The sequence below is a fragment of the Papio anubis genome, chromosome 11, assembly GCF_008728515.1.
Source record: "Papio anubis isolate 15944 chromosome 11, Panubis1.0, whole genome shotgun sequence".
NCBI classification, from domain to species: domain Eukaryota; kingdom Metazoa; phylum Chordata; class Mammalia; order Primates; family Cercopithecidae; genus Papio; species Papio anubis.
This window is the reverse complement of record NC_044986.1, coordinates 55,466,034-55,483,591: the sequence shown is the minus strand read 5'-3', so window position 1 is coordinate 55,483,591 and position 17,558 is coordinate 55,466,034. Positions and strand designations below refer to the sequence as shown.

General features: G+C 40.5%; 1 protein-coding gene across 5 annotated transcripts in view; it reads left to right on the top strand.

Moving 5' to 3' along the window:
* The window catches only part of FAM13C (family with sequence similarity 13 member C), a 140,755-nt gene that overhangs the window by 73,857 nt on the left and 49,340 nt on the right, over positions 1-17,558 (top strand). For all 5 annotated transcript variants that reach the window (XM_017963067.3, XM_017963065.2, XM_017963066.3 and 2 more), the window contains one exon: positions 10,915-10,978. In XM_017963067.3, coding sequence (XP_017818556.1) covers positions 10,915-10,978 — 64 coding nt within the window. The remainder of the gene's footprint in view (positions 1-10,914; positions 10,979-17,558) is intronic.

Below are 17,558 nucleotides of genomic sequence, written 5' to 3'. Positions count from 1 at the left end.
GTTTGCTTTTGTGTACACTGGCTGTGCTTCTTGTGCTTCCATATCCATCCTTTACAGAGCCCAGATTACCTTTATAGATCTGTTTTTCTGCACATCTTTAAGCTAGACCTTAGCTTCTCTCTAGTTGAACCAAAAACTATGCATCCCTTGGACCAGTTGGTTTCCCACTTCAATCTCAACTGAATTGCCAGTTGAGATTCCAGTGATTTGGACTCTCTTGCTCAACTTGGACATGTGATGCAGACAATTTCAAAAAGGTTTTTAAAGGGATTGCACATGGCAAAGTGGTCCTAGTTGACCACGAATAGTCGTGGTTGGAAAAGTGGGGATCAAGAAAGTGGTCCTTTTCAATGTGTAATTACTGCCAACCTTGCTGATCTTGCTCGTGTGAAACAAACGAGACCCAGGCTATTGCATGACAAGCAGTTGTTTCTTGGTAATGTGGTTGGTATTCTCTGCAAACGATGGAAACTAACTGTGTTTGATTCAGGCAAAGAAAGGGATCTAAATTAAGGCTATTGGTTAGCTTAAAAAATTGAACTAAGGGCAAATATGCTTTGGGAAGGGTAAGAACCAGGCCTGGTCCATGGATTTCTGGATTCACAATGACAGGAACATGTTACTCTGAGGTGTTATCACTGGATGATCCCATGCTAATACAACAGCTTTTCATTCCTGCTCAAGTTTTGACTTCAGGGAGAAGGAACTAACTGGCTTAGTTCAGGCCATATGTTTACCCTTGCTTGTAGAATTGTGGAGAGCTAGTTTCCCAAGGGAAAGGGAGGTTGATGTCAGCAGAAGTGGATTGGAGATGAAAAATGCTGAACAGATGAATTCAGTATAGTGTTGGGTGACTTGGGGGCATGGGAAGAACCTGGAGCTGTTGGAGGAAGAGAACTAAGAACCAATTTTATGGGTCAGAAAGGCTTGGTGTAGCTTGCCAAACTTAAGTGAGTCAAAGGCATGGAGAGACCAGGGCTCCTCCAACTTGCCTCCCTGATCATTAACTCACCCTTGCCCCTCAGACCCACACTGATTCAGGTTCTTTTCATCTTGTGCTAAGTCGCATCAGCAAAGACAATTAAAGCTGGAGTGTACTGAACTACAGAGAAAATGTGCCAGATGATGTCAGAAAGGTTGGTGGTGGACACACTACATGGGGCCTGGTAGCCTGCGTGTTGATTCTTGGATTTTGTCTAAGTCTAGAGGAAAACCACTGGAGTTTATAAACAGGAGTGACAGACTCAGATTTACATAAAAAGACCACTCTGGGTACTGTGTGTTGTATACTGTACTGTGTGTTGTACGCAGAGGTACATCTTGGAAGCTAACATGTCATCCCTGTGGGAGGTGCTGGTGACAATGAAGATGGAGGGAAGATGACAGGTGGAGGATACAGACTCGTGACTCTTTCCTTTTGGGAGAGAAAGAAAATCTTGAATAGGGAACAGGCAGCATTTAGGCTTGATTAATATTAATGCCTACTCAAATCCCCTGTGTCTTGAAAAATATTCTTCTGTTCCAAGAGCTAACCTGATTGATACTTTAAAAGTTAAAGTGTTGCAAGTCTGAGTATCAGTTGTAATATCAGAGGAGCCAGTGTGATACGTAGTTACAAATATTCGTCAGCTATTCACCTGTCATTTAAATTCCGAGCCCTCCCCCAATGTGGCCTGTCACTTGTGATACTCTGTGCCCTTCACTTCATCGGTCCCTGATCTAAATCTTCATTCGTGTGATTAGGTTTTTCTCTTTCCCCCAACTGTAAGCTCCAAAAGACAGAGATTGTGTCTACTTTGTCACCACTTTCTTACTTGAGATTCCTCTTGAAGGTGGATTCTGATAGATAGGAGGACCTGGGTACAGGAAGGTGGCCCCAGGAAATAGGAACTAGGGAAGGAGGAAGAGCCCACAACAGGTGTGCAACTTGGTAGGTTGTCACTCTGAGCAAGTGGGGTCTCTCTGAGGAACTGTGTAGACAGTATCTCAGACTTATCCCTCTGAAAGTTGAGGGGGGCTCTGCAGCATTTATTCACACCCCTACTTCTCTTCTGGCTGCGGGCTGCTCCCAGGGGAGTTAAATCTGCCACACATGCAGGCTGAGGAAATTAGCCCTGCCTGGCAAAAAGCCTTGAAGCAGAAGAATGAAGAAACTTGGCAGATGCTTGAGGTGGGATAAGGGGAGCAGGCAGAAGTGTCCTCGGAGCTGAAGTATTGGTTATAACCACTCTGTCTCCTGGGCTGAGCACTGCCTGGCACATGGAGCAGGTGTCTGATCATTATTTACTATGTATATGGAATGAATGAGGTGATGCAAGCAAAGTGCCTTGTAGCCTGCTCAGCAAACCACATGCTGCTATAATTATTACTCCTAATAATGTCTTATTAGGGCCTCTGCTCTCACTCATTCACCAGGAAAAAACCTGCTGGATCCTATGTCCTCAGTATTCCATCCAAAATGTGTTCTTTATGGTTCACAGTGCCTTTTAAACCACACCCATGTCTACTTTGCCTCCACTCTGCCAATTCTGAAGCTGGCCCTGTGCACCTGACTCATTGCTCACCCATTCTCTGGGCATTGGCTGCTTCCAGTCTCTGTTCCAGCTCACCAAAGTGAGAAGTGGTACCTTTTCCACCACAACTGGGTTGCCCCGTATTTGAAATTTTTCATCGTGTTTTGAGGGGCTCAGCCTTTCCCTCTTTGGGAATGTGTTCCCTGGGGGACCAGGCCAGAAACACCATGTCACTCCTATACTCAAAGAAGTTCCTCCCTTGTGCCGTTTAGCCACTGGTGTCCTCCCAGGCTGTTGCACTTGGACTTTTAGGATAGTGTTCCCCAGTTAGGAATCCCCTAGAGTGCTTGTTAACTATATGTCGTCATCCTACTTTTCTGGAAATTCTGATTCAGTAGGTTTGGGTTGTGGCCCAGGAATCTCTGTTTTAATAATACTGGCTGATTCTAATCTTCAGAGAAGTACAAGGTGGGAGGTGGTGGTTGGGGGAGTTGGCTTCTGGGAGGGTATACTGTTGGGGATCAGTGTTCTGTTTCTAGCTGCAGCATCCTTGGGAGTTCATTGGCCTGGACAAGTGGATACATGGGTTAGGAAGTCAGTTTCTGAACATCCATGGACTTCTAGTTTTGTTTTCTTTCAGCACTCTCTTGGGGAATAATTTTAAACACTGTGGCTTGGTTTCTTTTTAATCTTTGAAGTTGGCTGCTTAATATTCGACCTCAGTCCTTTCGCAGACATTTAGTAAGAACCAATAAGAGAATGTCTTCAATGTGGTTTTGACTCTCCAGAGAAAGGAACTTCCTATTTACTGGTATTAACGGCTGTTATTGTTTCTAATAATATTACTGGAATTTATTGGCATCTTGTCTGTGTCTGCATATAGAGCTATTGTTTGTATATAAAGCATGTTTTGCTCAGAGGGTTGTCCTCTTGGGATATACCTTTTGTTTTCAAAAGAGTTTCAGGAAACACCAGTCATACAGCCAGCCAGCAGTCATCCGGGTATACATTAGTGTATCCCAAGTATTGCTTTCTAATAGAAAGGCTTAATTTTTTAATGCAGTGGAATATCCTGAATTCTGAAGATGTGATGGGAGTCAGCACTGCTCAGTTCTAAGGCTCTGATTCTATGTGAAGTATTCTGAAAAGTGTGTTGGATGCTCTCCTTTTACTCTTTCTGCCCAGGTTTTCTAGGTCATGGGTTCAAAAGCTACTAATTTCATAGATCTCTTCAGGGAAGAAATGCATTTGTTATGGGAATGAGCGTCATTCCATCCTCCAGGCTCTGCTAGCATGCTATAGATGGAGGAGGGAGCATCAGTTATAATTACTTTACAGACTCAGGAATATATAAGAATTGGCAGCTGCCCATAACCCTGGGATGAATACTTTATTTACAAACATATGAGTGCCTCCCGTGTGTCATATGCCAGGCTTGGCCCTAGAGATAAAATGTTAAGCAAGTCTCCTATGGTCCTTGCTCCACAGTGCTCACCATTGTGAGAAATAGACAATCAAATAATTATACAAATACATGATTAAGAACTAAGACCTGCTGCACAGCAGACGTAGAAGATCAGAATACAGTGAGAACATATACATGAAAGGGAGACCTGATTGGGAGCTATCTAGCATCCAAAGTATGAATGAGTTACTTAGGAGAGAAAGTGGAGAGGGAACAGCATTACAGGCACGTGTGAAGGCCTGCGCTGGAAAGGAGCATGGTGCATCCACAAAACTGAAAGAATGCCAGTGTAGCTGGAGTTCAGAGAGGGAGTCTGATGCAAGCTAAGGTTGAAGAGTGGGCAGATGCTAAATCCTTCAGGGTGTCATAGGATACTCTCAGAATTTTGATTTTTATTTTAAGTATAGTGTGTAGAAGGGTAGTGAAAGATCTTGTGTGGATGGTGGCCTGAGGAGGGTAGAGGGGAAGTAGGGAGACCAGGGAGGAAACTACTGCCATTCACGTTGTACAAATGAGAGGTGCTGGTGGCTTGGCCCCAGATGGCAGTGGTAGAGATAGACGGGAGGGGACAGACACAAACATTATTTGGGATAAGAAATTGAGAGGCTTGTTAATAACTTGGTTATTGGGCTTAAGGGAAAGAAAAGTGTTATATCACTGTCAGTTGTCTTCCATGAGCCATTGGCAAGATGGGGAAGCTTTTCACTGCAATAGGAAACACTTTCCTCTGCTAATTTAATTATAGATAGTTAAAACATTGGTATAAATATACAACTGTGAGCTAAAATGTGGCGTTTTCACAAATTATCACATCCTGCAGTTTGACACTGTCCTTAGGCCAAGAAAAATATCTTAATGCTTAGTTGGTTTTATTGTTTTGAATTCCAGTACACCTCCTGTGAGAAGGCCACTAGAAGATGACCCTACAGGCTGACTCAGCACGAGCTTTAGGGTTGCAGCAAAGTGGAAACATCAAACATTTTTAGAAAAGTTGTATTTCAGTGGGCTATCCACAAGTTTGCAGTTTGAATCCAGGTGAAAGCTCGTTTCATATCAGCACACAATTAAGTTTTGCATTTCTCTGTTGAGAAGTATTTTTTAGTTTGAATTATATACTGGTGGCAGCAGTAGTGGTGGCAGCAGTGGCAATGGTGGTGCTGGTGGTGGTGATGGTGATGCTAGTTGGTGGTGCTGGTGCTGGTGGTGGGGGGTGATGACGGTGGTGATGCTGGTGGGTGGTGGCAGTGGTGGTGGCAATGGTAGTGGCAGTGGTGGTGGTGATGGTGGCAATGATGATGGTGATTGTGGAGGTGATGGCAGCAGTTGTGGTGATGGTGGTGGTAGTGGTGGCAGTGGTGGAAGGTGATGATGTTGGTGAATGGTGGTGATAGTCATGGTGGTGGTAGTGGTGGTGATGGTGATGATGGTGATTGCAGAGGTGATGGCAGCAGTTGTGGTGCTGGTGGTGTTTGTGGTGATGGTGGTGGTAATGGTGGTGGTGGTGGAAGGTGATGATGTTGGTGAATGGTGGTGATAGTCATGGTGGTAGTAGTGGTGGTGATGGTGATAGTGGTTATGGTTGGAGGTATCACATGCTCATCACTACTGAGGGCTATAATTGGGCTCTGAGGAGTGCAGGCTGCATTTCTCATTGCCAGGACCTGGACTGGAGGACAAGGTTACACTGGAGTTACTCTGACTGGCTGACTCATTGTGGTCCCCTTTAGAAGCATGCACTTGATATATATTTGTTTAGTTACTTTCCTATTATTGTTTTGGACACAGGCAGCAAGAGAATTGAAGGGAGTGTTCAGTGTGACCCAGTTTTTGTGTGTAGGCCAGCTTCCAGGAAGGATTGTAAATGGTTCAAGCCATATCTTTAAGTATCTTAAAAAGAAGGGAGTTTGAGATGGCTAGCTACTGTTCCAGTTCTCCTTCATTCATTGCTAAACTTCTCCAGTGAGAAGCTTCATTTATTTTTCCTCTTCTACTATGATCTTTATTGTTTTCAATCCATTGGCCTCTTCTTTTCTCCCCTTCCTGGGCCATTCTCCTGCATGTCCTGTTCTTCTTGCCTTGCTTTCTTTTTCTCCATAATACTTAGCATCTGGTGCATCATAATCACTGGTTTATTTCTTTTTGTTCTCCTCCTCCCATGAGAATGTAAGTTCCACAAGGGCAGACTTTATTTTATCCACTGCTTTGTTCCCAACACCTGCAACAGTACCTAGCACATAGTTGGTGTTTAAAAAATATTTGTTGACTGAATGGATGAAGTATTTAACTACCCTTTCTCCTATTAGGTCAAATAGATATAATAATGCTAGTCTTATACGGTGACCTTGAAGATTAAATAAAATAATGTAAGTAAACTGCCTGGAAGACCCACCCTGGGGTAGTAAGGGCTGGTGAATTGAAGTCATTCTTGGGTCTAGTTCTTTCTCTAATTTATCCATCTGTTGAAAAGGTATATATTGAGAAGGTGCTAGGTTCTTTGCCTAGCATATAATGAAGGAAAAAGTGATGCAGAATCTGCCCATATGACCTTACCTGTGGCCACTGTACACCATCGAAATTATCATCACCCCCTTCCTCTGCTGAACACACGTAGAGTGCCCAGTTCTAGGGTGAACCCTGGCCAGACATTTTTACTTCTCTATTTCAGCCTCACTTCAAATGTCTAAATCTGAACTCATGAATTGCCTCTCTTTATGAAAAACATTACATGTTTTTCTGACTTCATTAACAAAAAAACCTACCATTTTCCTTGTCACACAGACTCAAAAGTTTGTAATAATTTTGATTACCCCATCTCTTTCACTCCATACTTTGAATCCACACCCAAGACTTCTTGATTGCTTTTATCATTGAAAAATGTCTTTTATCTGTCTCTACCTCTCCAGTTTCTCACCACCATTCTTCTTTTTTGTTTGTTTGTTTTAGAGATGAAGTTTTGCTCTGTCACCAAGGCTGGAGTGCAGTGGCACAATCTCAACTCACTGCAACCTCCGCCTCCCGGGTTCAAGCAATTCTCCTGCCTCAGCCTCCTGAGTAGCTGGGACTACAGGCACATGCCACCACACCCGGCTAATCTTTTGTATTTTAGTAGAGATGGGGTTTCACTCTGTTTCCCAGGCTGGTCTCAAACTCCTGGGCTCAGGCAACCCACCCGCCTCAGCCTCCCAAAGCGCTAGGATTACAGGCATGAGCCACTGCACTTGGCCTCTCACCTCCATTCTAACATCATTTGCCCTGATCCTTGATTTGCTGAAGTGGCTTCAAGACTCAGTGTTGATTAGCTTTATCATCATTTAAGATTTTACTAGATTCTAAGTCTCCTTAAGGAACTGCCTCTGATTGTCTATTATTGTTTCCCCAACACTGGACCAGGCACACAGTAGACATTCAGATGGCTAGTAAATTAAATTATCTTTGATGCTCTAGACTACAGTTCTCAAACTTGTTCTGGAGGTTTATCTAATGGTTAAGAGTAGTTTTCTTGGAAGATCATGTGAGTATATTCCACGTAGGCTCTTCTCTATATCTCACTAATATATACCATATATTTTTAACAAAGTATATTTCTGTTTCTTTCCATGAATGTTCGCTACTTGGTTATTTGTTTTACCATCTGCTGTCACTCATCAACAAGGAGCTTGCACCAAAGCCCTAGAAAAATTTGTATTTGAAGAGTGTAAACCGGTAAATATTTTTTTCTATTAGAGAATACACTCTTCCATTTTGCTGGTGCTACTCTGTAGAAACATAGTTTGAGAACTATTGAGGGTTACAAAGAAACTACGAGCCATTCAAAGTGTTAGCAGTCTTAGAGACAGGATTACCCCTGTCTCTAAGACTGCTTTTGCCTATTTTGTGGGAAAGAGCTATTTTGTATTTTCTGATGCACTGAAATCACTGTTTGTGTCTCAGGGGACTGATGGATATAAGATGTGTGAGCCAGCAGTCTTCCTCCTCACCCTTTTTTTCCCCTTGAGCTGTCTATGCCTGAGCGCATGGTTGGGAGCCTTAGTCTCTCTCCCACCCAGGAGGGAAATGCTGGTTTGTTCAGGCATGAAGGACATTAGTTTGACCTTCACAATTTTCTTCTGTAACCATCTCCTGAACTTTTCTCTTTAGAAATTGTTTGCACAGTAAGCAAAGCTTATAGAGTTAAAAAAAATGTATTTTTAAGAATATTTTAAAGAAGTTAGGCTCCTGGTATTTCTAAATGTACATTATGACGTTTAGATATTGACCTTTTTGCCCATTTAGAGGACATATATGCTTTCTTCAGGATTCAAATTGGAGCAGAATAGTAACTGTAAATAATTAGATCCCCAAAGAAATCTTTTTATAAATGTTAACACTGAAAAATCTCTTATTCATTAAGATAACTGTCCTTTTCATAAGGATAATAACTATAAGTTAATATGTTTATTATATAATAGTATTCAGACTGTTTCAGAAAAACTTGAATTCTATTTAACAGATGATATTGGACCATAGAATTTAACAAATCATGATTTGGACCTAAGGATCTTTCAACAGTGGAGTTTTGTGTATTTTGTTTTTGTTTGTAAGCTAAAGAAAATTGACTTACTGTAGGTAGATATGCCTAAAGTTCATTTTCATCTGTTGTCAGCTATGTAGTGGCAAAACCCAGCTTCGCCATGTGTCTCAGTCCATTTAGTGTTGCTATTGCAGAATACCTGAGGCTGCATAATTTATAAGGAAAAGAAATTTATTTGGCCCGCAATAATGGTCACTGAAAAGGCTAAGATTGGGTGGTTGCACCTGGTGTGGCCCTCAGGGTGCTTCCACCCATAGCAGAAAGCAAAGGGGAGTTGACTTGAACAGAGATCATATAGTGAGAGAGGAAGCAAGAGAGTGAAACCAAGGAAGCCAGACTCTTTTCAACAAGCTGTTCTCTAGGGAACGAATGTCTTCCCTTCCCTTCCCTTCCCTTCCCTTCCCTTCCCTTCCCTTCCCTCCCCTCCCCTCCCCTCCCCTCCCCTCCCCTCCCCTCCCCTCTTCCTTTCATTTATTTTAAGTTCAGGGGTACAAGTGCAGGCTTGTTACATGGGTAACCTTGTGTCATGGGGGTTTGTTGTACAGATTATTTAATCACTCAGGTGTTAAGCCTAGTACCCATTAGTTATTTTTTCCTGATCCTCTCCCTCCTCCCACCTGCCACCCTCTGAAAGGCCCCAGTGTGTGTTGTTCCCCTCTATGTGTCTATGTGTTCTCATCATTTAGCTCCCACTTATAAGTGAAAATATGCAGTATTTGGTTTTCACCCAAAATTATGAAAACCTTGGAAGACAACCTAGGAAATACCATTTAGGACATAGGCCTAGACAAAGATTGCATGACGGTGATGCCAAAAGCAGTTGCAACAAAAGCAAAAATTGACAAATGGAATTTAATTAAATGAAAGAGCATCTGCACAGCAAAAGAACCTATCAGCAGAGTAAACAGACAATCTACAGAATGGGAAAAAATTTTTACAAACTACGGATCCCTCAAAGATCTTAATATCCAGCATCTATAAGGAACTTAAACAAATTTACAAGGAAAAAAAAACAAGCAACCTCATAAAAGAAGTAGGCAAAGGATATGAACAGACACTTTTCTTCTTTTTTTTTTTTTTGAGACAGAGTCTCACTCTGTCACTCAGGCTGGAGTGCAGTGACGCGATCTCAGCTTATTGCAACCTCTGCCTCCCAGGTTCAATCAAGTGATTCTCCTGCTTCAGCCTCCCAAGTAGCTGGGACTACAGGCGCCTGCCACCACGCCCCACTAATTTTTGTATTTTTAGTAGAGACAGGATTTCACCATATTGGCTAGGCTGGTCGCAAACTCCTGACCTTGTGATCTGCGCGCCTCAGCCTCCCAAAGTGCTGGGATTACTGGCATAAGCCACTGTGCCCAGCCAAACAGACAGTTTTCAAAAGAAGACATACATGGGGCCAAAAAACAAATGGAAAAAAGCTCACATCACTGATCATTAGAGAAGTGCAAATCAAAACCACAATGGGAACAAATTTATTTTTGAGTAAGAACTCACTTCCATATCCCTCCCTTGTCACAGATCCCATGACCCAAACCCCTCCCACTAGGCCCCACCTCCCAACACTGACACACTAGGGATCATATTTCAACATGAGTTTTGGTGGGAACAAACCACATCCAAACTATTGCACCATGGTACCCAGCAAATATTATAACATTTATTGTGTAAGTTAAGAGATACGATGAAATTTCCATAAGCTGTCTTCAGTAGACAAATGGTATCTTTCTGCAACTGTATCAGATCACATTCATTCAATCAAAAAGAATTACTGAATTTTTAATAGGTGAGATTTTAGCAGTATAGAAAATAAACATAATCAATACATCCTTGGAGCTCACACTTTACTGTGAACATGCAAATAAGTGAATAATTTAAATAGGAGGAAGTGCTAAGAAGAAAATGTATAGGACAGTATGCTAGAGAGTGAGGGTGAGGGCATGTCTAGTTAGGGAGACCTCCTAGGGGAGGTGCCATGTGAGCTGAGCTGATGCATACATGGTGATAAAAGTGAATTGTATGCAGATCCCAGGGGAGAGCAGTCTGGGCTCAGGCACAGTAAGTGTGAAGGTTTGAACAGGGAGCAAGCACTACATTTTCAAGGAACAGAGAGAAGGCCAGGGTGGTTGCAGTATGGTGAACAAGGGTGAGAGTGGTAGGAGAGGGGGCCAGGAAGGTTGTCAGGGTTCAAGTGCTGTAATATGCTACAGGCCATTGTAAGGAGTCTGTATTTTATTCTACAGGCAGTGGGACACCACCAAGGGTTTTTTATCAGGGGTACAGCCAGATTTGTAGCCACCAGCTTCACATGTACATCATTGAAAAGTCTCTTTTAAATGGAAATAATTTTTCTTTGTATTTTATAGAATAGACCAGAGGACTGTCATTTGGCCAAAGGATGCTTTTGAAACTCGGCAGGACTTAAATGAGGTAGGTGCAATCATTACTGGTTATAAGAACATTAATTAGCCAATCATGAGTTTTACCATTCTTTTTCACAGTACTAGGAATTTGTTCTGATGAAAACTTAGTATTTTTGCTTTTAAGTGAACTTGTAATACTTATAGTTCTTTGTTCAATTGGTAATGTTTTTCCTTCTTCTGGAGCAAACATATTTAAAATATTGTTTGTGAGGCAGCTCATGATGTCTTAGCCCTAACCGAAGTCCAGCAGTCATTTTGTTACACTCTTTTCAGCTTTTCTTCAGGATTATATAACCATGGCTGTGACAGTTAACATTTATAAAATTTTCTCTTAAATTTATTTTGTCTACATCTCTGTTTTTCCTAACGGCTTCTGCAATTTCAAACATAATCATGCTTACTGTTTATCCACTGAGAATGATATAGTTTGGTGTTTGCAATGTGATTTTCTTAGTAGACTTTGAGACATGAAGCCATATTTTCCAGTCCAAATGATTTCCCACCAAACTGGACATCATGATGTTAATTAGCTTATTCTGGATTTTCTTTGGAATATGTAATTGAATTCTCCTGTATGAAATTAATGTAACGTAATTATGATGTCTATTATTATGAATGCCTTTGCTTAAGACATTGGTTTGGAATACTCTGTCTGGCTCTTCTTGTCTTCATTGTAAATTAAGTAGTAGTGGGTGGTATTTAGTATGTCTGATTAGGGTCATAGCAAAGAGAATGAAAAGACCTGATGATCAGATGCCAAAAAGAGAATTGATGGGCTTTAGGCAAATTGTTTATTTGACATTTTGAAGATGCATTGCTCCCTCCTCTTCCTTTCCCACTCCACAAAAAGGGTACTTCACTAAATTTAGGTGATTTTCTTTTTCTTTTCTTTCTTTTGGTTAGAACTTGGTAGAAATAAATAGCTAAAAGTAAACCAGCTGCTTGGTTAAGCCAAGTTAAATAGCTAAAGTGGTAAAAAATGTCCTAAAGATAAGGACACAGAATTGTTATTTTCGTGTGCATGCATACAGACAGGCTCCAAATTCTAATCTTCCTCATGGTAATGAGTGAAAAAGAGTTTAAGAGAAAAGAGGCAAGAGCCTGAATCAGTGAATGCAGCTGTCCACCCCACCGTGAACAAGCAAAATGCTAGCTGTAAAGGAGCAAAGGTTTGTTTTGACATAAGTGACTAGAAAAATTAGGTGATTGTAAGAGTCAACTCATGACAACTTTCAAGTATCTGGGAGAAACTGTTTCTTGAGCTGCAAACCCATAAGGATGCTGAGATCACTTGAGCATTCCCAAATCGCAGTTGTGAAAAGCTATATTTGAAAATCTGCTTTTCCATATTCCTTCACTACATTGTATTTGCAAATGACATGAAGTATGTGCCAGCTTACTGCGCTGATTGCCTGGGCGTAAGAGCGCTGGATGGAGAGGTCCATCTAAAACAGCAGGCAGCGCCATATTTTAAATGTGCACGCTTCCATACAGAGGTGACGCTGCTGATTCAGACTGGTTGAATACAGTATGTGCTGACAGTGGTTTTCTTCCATCAGGGGGTGAACTATATAGATTGACTCACATTCTTTCACGCAGTTTCTGTTGTGGCCAAAATTTGGGAGACCAGAAAAAAGCCTTGGGGAAACTTGAAGGAGGTGCAATATGAATGGGTCAGAGACCATCAAGGAGGGTGGATGTGTTCCCACTCATGGATTGAAATGTCCTATGTCATTCCCAGCATTTCTCAACTTATTGAACACCAAACTCTTTTACAGAAGAACCACCTAATCACATTTCTTTAGGCGACAGAGTCCCTATGGAACACAAATGGGAAACATTGCTATAATATTTTTAATAGGGATAGAAAATAATAGGGATAGAAAATACAGAAAAGTACACAGGTCATAGGTATACAGCTGAATGAATTCTTACAAAGTATGCAGTCAGCACATAAATCAAGAAACAAAATATTACCAGCATCCCAGATGCCTCTCTGTAATTCCTTCCAGTCACTACTCTCCTATGAAGATAACTAGTATTTTTTAGTGTTTTATTCATGGATACACTCTTTTGTGTCTGGCTTTATTTGCTCCATGTTATGTTCATGAGGGTCATTCATGTTTGGTATATAGTCGTAGTTTTCATTTGCTTTGCTGTAACTTATTGTATACTTGTTTCTGGTTGTTGACTATTAAGAGCTGTTGTTATCTATCGTATATATTTTTATTACTATGAGCTGTTTTCTGATCTCTGTACAGCTGACTTTTTACAGCAGTATGCCTCCCATCTCTAAATAAACAAGTAAGGTAGAACTTTTTGTTATATTAGCTCTCTTCATTGGTTTTTGTTCCTTTATTTTATTTATTCACCACCTGCCCACACATCCTTATAAAGAACCTACCAGTTCCGTAACTGCACTCTGTTCCATACCAACTTGCAAGTCTAAAACCAAAAAAGAGTTTCTTGAGCCTCATGAGGATCATAGTCCACAAATTTTTTCCAGATGTTTTCATATGTTGTACCTAAGTAATAATTACAGGATGCTACATATGTACCTTATATATTCCTCAAATTTTACATCTGTTATTTCACTTCTACTATTTGTACTTCTTTGTCCACTTGCTCTGTGACTGACAGATGGGGCTCAGCTTGATTCCAGAGCTGGCACTTGACCCGAGGTCTTCTCTGCCTGGCATGGTGATACATAGTGTAGCGTATCTGCGTATGTTGTCTCTGTGTGTGTTTCTCATAGTTTCCTAGTGGGCTGGAGAGCTCACTAACTTCTTGTTTCCACTTGGCATGAGTATAGATTTGACACCTGCTAGTCTCATATTTCTTCTGCCAGCCTGGAGCTCCCAGTTTTTGACTTTGAGTCTCTTGATAGGAATTGCATTTTTTATTTCACAGTTTTTGATATCTCTGGGACTAGGATATAGGAGTTTTTTCCAGAAAAAAAAACTGATTAAATCTCCCTACTGACATTCACCTGAGCTGTATGACTCTATCTCTATAAGACATCAGATTTTGGGGGTTAGGATCTTTTGAATCCTGACAGGAAAATATTGTAGACTTGAGATCTGTCAGTGTCTCATCCACCTTAATCCTTGGTCTTAGTCAGTCTGCCAGTCCGTGTAATTCATAAGCATTCAATAGATCAGAAAGGTACTTGAAAGATAAAATGAAGAAAAATGTTGTTTTACTCTCTGTATGTTTGTAGATCACATTCCTTGATTCAGTTCCAGTTAAGAAAAATAATATATTTATAAAGAAAACTAATGAATCTCTCCTTCCCTGGAAAAAAAAAAAAAAGCCATATTGGGCCCTCAAACTACTGTTTCCAACTCCCAGACTATATATGAAATAGCACCACATCAACTTCTTTTAGTTTTCGTTTGTAAACTAAAACTACCAAGAAAAAATTGGTAGACTCAACAGTGAGGGTCAATAGGGGATGATAATCTATGCTTCCCACCTTGCTTCCCCACTTCTAACTCTGTAGGAAGTTTTGAACTGGGCTAAGTCTAGGTGTCCTTTCGGATATTTTTTTTAAGTTTAATTAGATTTTTAAATGACAAATAATAATTGTACATTTGTATATATTTATGGGATACAACGTGATGTTTTGATAAATGTGTACATTGTGGAATGAACAAATCAGGTGAATTTGCATATTCAACACTTTGAATATGTATCAGTTCTTTGTGATGAGAACATTTAAGTTCCTCTATTTCAGCTAATATACAATATATTGTTATTAACTATAGTCACCGTGTGGTGCAATAAAACACCGAAACTGATTTATCCTGTCTAACTGAAACTTTATGCCCATTCACTAATGTCTCCTCTTTCCCTGTCCACCTCCTCCCCACCAGTCTCTGGTAACCCTATTTTACTCTACTAAAAGTTTAACTTTTTTAGATTCCACTTATAAGTGAGATCATATATTGAAAGTGAGGCCTTTCAATTTTAACATTCATTGATTCTACCCCTTTTCCATTTTCCCAGTGCTTTCAGAATGTAGCCATAGCTTCCCATCAGGGATGGAATAAGGCAAACTAAGTGACTCATGATTAAGGCCTCCTCCTGGCCAACCCACCATCTGAAGCCTTATTGGGGAGTGAATAGTAAGTAGTGCAATGGAAGTGATATATGTGCTTAGCACAGTTATTTATCAGTCTCACACAAGAGAGAGGCCACATTATGGTAAGTGAAGAATTGTGATCAACTGGGGATCTGGAGTGGTATGGCTGGAGGAGGCTGAAGCTCTGGGTCACCATGGGCCTTCTCTTCTCCTTTATTATACTCACCCAACCCAACTCCTATGTCATATCATACAGAAGGAAACGGTCACCTCAAAAACTGATGGCCTCTGTGCTCAGGAAAAGCACTTTATTTTCTTATCTGATAGATACTTTGAAGGTATTCTGCATTTACCTTTTGGATAAAACAATGTCAGTTGAGTGAATATGAGTTTGTTTTCATTTTACTTCTTACATGGAATTTCAAGGCCATGTAGGTAAGGTCAGCCCCAAGCCAATTGACCTTGAAGGAGAAGCTTTAGTGACCTTACATGGATTCCATATTTCCCTTGTCTTTGAGGCTTATTGGCCATGAAACTGTCTTGTGCTGGCATTGACCATCACTATTGTTTATCCTCTCCAGGCCTAAGAAGGCAGCTTATAAATCTGAAAAAAATAAAACAATCTTGTCATGTGTTAATGGGTTTACCCAAGAGAGATGTGTTGAGCACAAAGAAGCAGATGCTAAATCCTAAAATGTGAAAATGGATAAATGTTGCATCAGTGTTTTGCACACCAATAAACTCTATACCTCCAATGGTGAGGATTTCAAGGTAGCTAAGACTTAAGGCATCAGTGGGAGGAATACTTCTAGGTGGGTATACTGACTTTTTTTTTTTGTCCCCAGAATCAAACCATAGAGACAGCTGTCTGTCTCTCCCATATATGTTTCTCACATGGTAAGGAGTCTAAGTGGGATGCCTCATTGTAGGAACATAGAAAAATGTAAAACCTTAATAGAATTAGGAGGACAGAATAAGTTCAGTTGCAGGGAGTGAACGAGATAGAGGGGATGGGGACTATGTTTAGAAGGTTTGAGATTCTGAAGTTTATGGCAACTTGCTGAGGTGGCCAGCCATAGTGAAGTGGAAGGAACACTGGAATTGAGGAGATTGAGCAATTATGAAGCAAGACATTAGCATGATTGTCAGCCTGGACATTGAAGTAACTGAGTATGTCAGGGACCACTGATGGAGAGTAAGAAACCAACCCAGATGGAAGTTGCTGAGTCCTGTAATATACAGGTCATGGAATGGGAAAGGATGGTGTTGTCTTTTGTAGGGGAGAAGAAATTGGTAGACTCAACAGTGAGGTTCAAAAGGAGATGATAATCTATTCTTCCCACCTTGCTTCCCCATTTCTAACTCTGTGAGGTAGAGAGTAGGAAAGAGAAATGATTTTTCAAGGTGGAGAAATTTCAGTCATGTTGTTACTTCATGAGGAATGTTAACACCGTCACACTGGCTAAGCCATTTCACCTGGTAACTAGTAGAACCTAAAGCATCTGAAAAAGGCAAGCACAAGTTCTCTGATACTGCACTGTGCTCCCTTTATGAGTGCTTAGCCCATTTATGGCCAAGGTTGCAATGTTTTGAATTTTTGCAATCAGACCTTGGCGATGACCTTGAGCAGTAGGATATAAATACTCCCACATGCTGAGCATTCCAACAATGGAACACTAGGCATAAATGGGTTAGAGTGAGAGGATAATAGCATCTCTTTAATGGAAAGAATATTACTGTAACTTATTCTGAAGAATTTGTTATAAGTGCTCTTTGTGTTTATAGAATAAGGTAGAAATATTTTTGCTGTTAATTGACCCTACAGGGCATTCTAAAGGTGTGTTCTGCTTCTGTTACTGCTTTGAAATTTAGTATTGACTTTATCAAAAATAGTCAGGAGATTTCCAGATTTGTGTTTGTCATCGTCACCTTCACTGGTTATTGAGGAACCAGAGGAAGAGAAGATGCTCACAATGGGCATGGATTCAGACTTGTGCTGTGCTATATTCTGACTGTGGTTCTACCATAAGAGGACAAATTCCTTAGGAATACCATTAGAATCTAGAGGAAGAGGCTATCTTATAAGAAACAAATGTAATAAATTAACAGCAAGCAACAGATGTTCAATAATGACCTAGTATCAATATTAAGAAGTTTAACCTTGAATCTGTAATTGCAGTCTTATTTTATAAAAGAGATACCTATTTTTATTTAGCTTGGTATGAAAGAGATGATTTATTTACCTGAAATCAATATGAAAAATTAATTTTTCTTCATATACTACTGTTAACTCTTATCTGTTCAATTATGTTGGTCATAATAACTAAACTTTAGCCTCAGTGTCAAAGATATCTATGAAGAATGCTTTAATATGTTAATTTTGTTAAAAGTAGGACAATTTACACGCATGCAGTGTCCCTCTTTGAGTCAGTATGCATGTGTCTATGTCTTTGTGTATCTCCATGTGAAAGACTAGATTGTGTTTTTATTAGCATCCACAGTT